This window comes from Canis aureus, chromosome X (assembly GCF_053574225.1).
Source record: "Canis aureus isolate CA01 chromosome X, VMU_Caureus_v.1.0, whole genome shotgun sequence".
Taxonomy (NCBI): domain Eukaryota; kingdom Metazoa; phylum Chordata; class Mammalia; order Carnivora; family Canidae; genus Canis; species Canis aureus.
Window position 1 is genome coordinate 18,193,188 of NC_135649.1, and position 5,746 is coordinate 18,198,933.

A 5,746-nucleotide genomic window follows, 5' to 3' on the forward strand; every position below is an offset into this window, starting at 1 on the left:
TATAACTCTCCAACCACTTCTACCCCTACACTGGGGACAAAGATGCCAGAGACAGTCTCTTTAAGTTTCTGGAGAAGGGTGTCCATGCAGTTGTTATTCAGACCAGAACCAGTCTGAGTCTGAATGCAATTTAGGAATTGCGTCCAAGGAGGGGGATTAAGGGTCACAAGAGAAGGCCCAGGCTGAGGAAGTCCCTGGTCTGGAATCTGCATCTGTGCCTCTCAAGTCAGATGATTGGTATTATCAGGAGAGGCCCTGGGAAGAGGAAATGATAGAGTCAAGGGAGAAAATATTTGGCATGTAAGAGAGGAGCCCCTTCCCATCTGGTGCTTTCAGAGAATTCCGTAGGAAAGTGTGAGTTAAAGTCTGTTGCTCTAGAGTAGTGTTAGCCATGCTCAAGAGAACTGCATCGAACTACAATAAGTCAATGTAAAGGTTGCCAGAGATATTCAGCTCTCGAAGGACTGATGAGCACGGAAGGGAGTAGGTTAATAAATCTGAGGATGTTGTAGCTACACTGCCTTTTTTTTTTTTTTTCTGTGAGGTGAGAGAAATTATCCCTGCAATAAATTAGGGGAAATAACTTGAAAAGTGAAACACAAAACCAAAAGCTTGTGCTCTTTGCAAGTTAAAAATTATAAACTGTTTATTGTTTAGAGATGTATGCATTTGATCTTTGTTCATGGGCAAGATATGATTTCTGGGAAGAAAGTGGTATTTAATTAGTTACAGTTTCCACATTGAAACTGATTTGCTTTTATGTTGAGTATTTGGTATAAATAATGCTTTTAATATTTTATTAAAACAAGTTTCCTTGGTTAGAATTCAAATCCTCTGTAAGTGGCTGAGCTCTGTCTGAGCCTCTTGTATGACCAGCATAGGGCCCTGGCAGCACAAGGTGAGGCTTCTGGGAATCAAGGGTCTACCTTAAGCTTTCCCCAAATTCTAGCATCTGTGGCACCCACCAGATAATGAATCTTATACCAAAAATATAAAGTTCTCACAATTTAAATAAAAACATGATTAAAAACTAATCATCACCATGGGATGCCTGGGTGGCTCAGCAGTTGAGTGCCTGCCTTGGGCCCAGAGTGTGATCCTGGGGTTCCAGGATCGAGTTCCACATTGGGTTCCCTGCATGGAGCCTGCTTCTCTCTCTGCCTCTCACTTCCCACCTATTAGATTAATTCCACTTGGATAAAAGAATCCCTTATTTTTAAGGACTACATGGTACTCCTTTATATAGTTGTGCTATCTTTTTTTCAGATTTTATTTATTTATTCATGAGAGACACAGAGAGAGAGGCAGAAACACAGGCAGAGGGAGGAGAAACAGGCTCCATGAAAGAAGCTAGATGCGGGATTTGATCCTGGTAATCCAGGATCACGTCTTGAGCCAAAGACAAATGCTCAATTGCCGAGCTACCCAGGTGTTGCATAGTTGTGCTATTTTTTTTAGTTGTGCTATTTTTATTGAACCAAGCTCCTACTGTTGGGGAGGAAGTTCCTCTGACCCTCAAGGACCTTCTCCCCGCCCCCCACCGACCAAGAATCAAATTGACATGAGACAGATGAGCAGAAAGTCAAGTTTAATGGTGGACCAATGAGGAACCCACACAGACAGGAGATTACAGAAACAATGAGGCAACACAAGGCCTCTAGGAGCTCAGGAGAGGGGTAGGATCTGAAAAGAAAGGGGGAGAAAGACCATTAGCAGGAAGGGGAGAGATGTTTGGAAAACAAAGGTTGCTCTGTTATACAGATAAGTTTTTTAGATAAAGAGGATACTCTGTTCCCAGCTCTCTGCCTGGTAAGGGCAGGCAGTTGAGGGGGAGATAAAGAGCTTTTGCGGCTTCTACTGGGTTCTCAAAGCTTTTGACTCAAAGTGATGTTTATGTCAAAATGGCTCATCTTGGGGCGGCCTGCCCTGCATCCCTATACTAATGTGGGGGCATTTAGTTTAGAACACCTGCTCTTTAATATGACCAACACTAAAACATCAGCACCTCAGGATCCCTGGGTGGCTCAGCGGTTTGGCGCCTACCTTCAGCCCAGGGCGTGATCCTGGAGTCCGGGGATCGAGTCTCATGTCGGGCTCCCCACATGGAGCCTGCTTCTCCCTCTGCCTGTGTCTCTGCCTCTCTCTGTGTGTCTCTCTTGTGAATAAATGAATGAAATCTTAAAAAAAAATCAGCACCTCGTCTAAACATCTGGAGGCAATCGTCAAAGTGTCCATCAATATTCTGTATGATCTCACTTATACATGGAGTTGAAAAAGCCAAAAGAGAAACCGAGTAGGAGACTGGTTACCAGAGGGTTGGGGGCGGGGGCAGTGAGGAGATGTTAGTCCAAGAGTACAGACTTCCACTTAGAAGATGAATAAACTGGGACGCCTGGGTGGCTCAGCCTTTGACTCAGGGCGTGACCCCAGGGTCCAGGATAGGGTCCCACATCAGGCTCCTGCAGAGAGCCTGCTTCTTCTCCCTCTGCCTGTGTCTCTTCCTCTCTCTCTCTCATGAATAAATAAATAAAATCTTAAAAAACAAAGATGAAGAAACTTTAGGGATTTAAGTCCCAACGTTGAGATCAGTTAATATTCTATCATATATTTGAAAGAAAGTTACCAAGTAAGAGACGAATCTTGAATGTTTTCACCACAAAAAAACAGTAATTATGTGATGTGAAGGAGAAGTCAGCTAATGCTGGTGGCAACCATGTCACAGTTTAGAAGTGTATCAAACCAACAGTCTGTGCAGCTTACATTTACACAGTGTTATATATCACTTACACCTTGATAAACCTGGAAAACGGTTTTGAAAAATTGTGAGTTTTACAAAATAAATAAATGTATATTTTTATCTTAACTAAAGCACTGCAGAAATGTGCAATTTCAGAGTGAGGAGGTTCTGGGCTACTTGAAGATTACTGGCCACTTTAATTTTTTAATTTTTATTTTTTAAAGAGATTTTATTTATTTATTCATAAGAGACACACAGAGAGAGGCAGAGACACAGGCAGAGGGAGAAGCAGGCTCCGTGTGGGGAGCCTGATGTGGGACTCGATCCCAGGACCTGGAGATCATGGCTTGAGCCAAAGCAGATGCTCAACCACTGAGCCACCCAGGTGTCCCAGCCATTTTTATTTTTTTTAAGATTATTTATTTATTTATTCATGAGTGAGGGAAAGGGAGAGAGAGAGAGAGAGAGAGACAAGCAGAAGGAGAAGCAGGCTCCATGCAAGGAGCCCAACGTGGGACCCAATCCTGGGTCTCCAGGATCACGCCCTGGGCTGAAGGCGGCGCTAAACCGCTGAGCTACCCGGGTTGCCCCATTTTTATTTTTAAAGCTTTTCCCTGGGGTCTAAGTTTGGTGTGAAAAGCCAAAAAATCGTACTTCATGGGACCGTTCAGGCACATTTGAGGCACATACACTCATGTGTATGAGGCACATACACATACATTTCTGCAGAAAGATAGGAAGGCAGAATCTCCCTGGCCTTGTCCCCATCCCCAGCTCCTACTCCCCCCCCAAATTTCCTTCTACTTGAAGTCAATTCAGTTTTTATTAAGTTTTAATTTTTAATCAAAGCAATACATAGTTTTCAAAAAATAAAATAAAATACTAAAAAAAAGCATATAATGAAAAGTAGTAAATCCCTGCCCATCCTGCTCAGCTCAGTTTCCCAAGCCAGAGGCAAAAATGTTTACACCTGTTTAGCAGTTACGTCCTTTCTTCCTTAAGAACATGCTTTACTCTTTTTTAACTTGATAACATGAGGAATTTTGTCTTCCTGCTGTTCCAGCACCTCCCCCTCCCTCAGTATGGTCGAATCACTATTTTTAAATCTCCCATTAGCTACCTTGTTCACTTTAACAATATGATCCCTAAATCTGCCTTATTCTTTCAACTAGAGACAGAATCTGGACTTCCTGCTTTATGAGAATAGCGACCCCCCCCGCCCCGCCCACCCCCTGCCCACCCCCCGCGCCAGCCCAGTTCCAATTCCTCTTTTCCCTCCCACTTGTTGCCTGGACCCTGCACTGTGCAAGTGGCTAATGTTGCCATCCGGTTCTATAACCATCATGAAGTCTTCCCTGCTTCGCTGACAGATTTGGTCCAAAAATGGAAAACTGTAACTTCTGTCTCCGTCGAAGTGATTCTTCAAATATGGTTCAGTGCAAAGCAGAGCTGAACTGGATGATTGGTCTCTGCGGGCGCAGAGTTTTGCTGCACAAATTAGTGTGGGAGCGGATTCCCTTTCTCCCACTCCTGGCAGCTTTTCAAAACCCGGCCACAACTGAGGTTGCTTCCTCTCCGAAGCCTGCTTTCCTTGCACAGTTTGTGATACTTGTTTCCCTCTGTAGTTTCTGTTCGCCATTGCCTTGGCTTTGGGGATGAAGAAGCGTTTGCCCTTCAGATCACGTTGTTAATTTCTTCCAGCTTCTAACTCAATCCATCTATTGCTCATTCCGTTCAGTTGGAAGTCTGTTCACATCTTATCCTAATTGGGAAGATCTGCTTCCTAACGGGACTGTTGTGCTGTTCAGGTTTACCTTTCGGTTGAGTAACCTTTCCTCTTGTTCCCCCCGACCCACTTCTAGCATCCTGTGGCTCGAAGGTTCCTCCCGTTCTGGCTGTTTTACGTTTTACGGCTGAAAGAACTTCTCGAGTATTTCTGAAGACTTTCAGAGTTTAGAGTTCTTTCCTGTTCCTCTATCTATTGCCTGATGAATCACTTTTTCATTCTATGTGGCTTTTTTGGATATTCGGTAGACTTTCCGCAAATGATGATTTCCAGCCACCCGTGTACATGAAAAGATAAGGCAGGCAGTGGGGAGACTGCCCCGCCAGTCTGCGCGTGCTGTGCCCTAGGGCGGGCGGGCCGCTGGGTGGAAGCCAGCCATCCTTGCCACCCCCCCCCCCCAAAGCCACAAAGTTAGTTGCTCTAAATATGTACCTGCAGGCGGACGTTGAGCATCACCGAGGCCACCACGTAGAAGTAGGGGAAGTTGGTGCGCAGCCGCCAGGCCAGGTCGAAGAAGATGATCAGCGTGCGTGTGAGCCCCTTGCAGAAGGCGCCGTAGGAGCCACGAGCCGCCCTGGAGCGCGACAGCCGCACCACCAGGCCCGATAGGGCCGCCGCTGCCGCCATCGGTCTGATGTCGCCTCCCAAACGAGTGCAGGGAGCTCAGGGCTTCCAGCCAGCAGTGCTGACCCACCGATCGACGGACCGAGGGATGCGCGCGGGGGCAATCCGCGTGGGGGGCCCACTGGGCTCCGGTAGATGCTAGCCGCGCTGCACCACACACGCTCTGCTTCCTGGCTGTTCTCGGGCAGCGGCAATCCGTGATTGTTGGTGCTTCGCCGGGCCGCCAGGCTGAGCTGCCTCGGGGGCGAGCGGTGCCCTGTAGTGCGTGAGCCCCTGGATTTGGGAGGGAGAGGGGACCGGGCGCGGTGGGAGGACCCGAGGCTGGAGGCTGAGGAGGGAGGGAAGGAGGAGGGGCGCATGGCTTTCAAGGGAGACTGGGCTTTCTCCTCCTGGTGGTCCTTTTTAATGGAAGCAAAACGAAACTTGCTCCAAACGTTAAAAGAGTTCCTTCATAAACATGATCTTTAATGGCTTAGAAGCGTGAACCCATTTCCTGTTGCCTCAAATCCCTTTAGGAATTTTTTTTCAATCCTCAACTGTGACCTAGTAGGAACACACAAAACCTCTTTATTTTCTCAACTGTAAAATGTGTGCCTTCT

At 46.5% G+C, this 5,746-nt stretch overlaps 1 protein-coding gene across 2 annotated transcripts; it reads right to left on the reverse strand.

Annotated features, from left to right (window-relative positions):
* Positions 1–1,571: 1,571 nt before the first annotated feature.
* On the reverse strand, positions 1,572–5,511 carry LOC144309194 (small integral membrane protein 10-like protein 2A). 2 transcript variants are annotated; one of them, XM_077890389.1, is made up of 3 exons: positions 4,956–5,322; positions 2,044–2,155; positions 1,572–1,683 (listed from the first exon to the last, which is right to left on the reverse strand). In XM_077890389.1, exons 1-3 carry the CDS (start codon positions 5,148–5,150, stop codon positions 1,658–1,660), a joined length of 333 nt encoding a protein of 110 aa, XP_077746515.1. In that variant the 5' UTR covers positions 5,151–5,322; the 3' UTR covers positions 1,572–1,657. The 2 variants fall into 2 exon arrangements, with proteins under 2 accessions (XP_077746515.1, XP_077746516.1); XM_077890390.1 differs by lacking the exons at positions 1,572–1,683; positions 2,044–2,155 and having other exon boundaries at positions 4,522–5,511.
* Between the last annotated feature and the right edge of the window lie 235 nt (positions 5,512–5,746).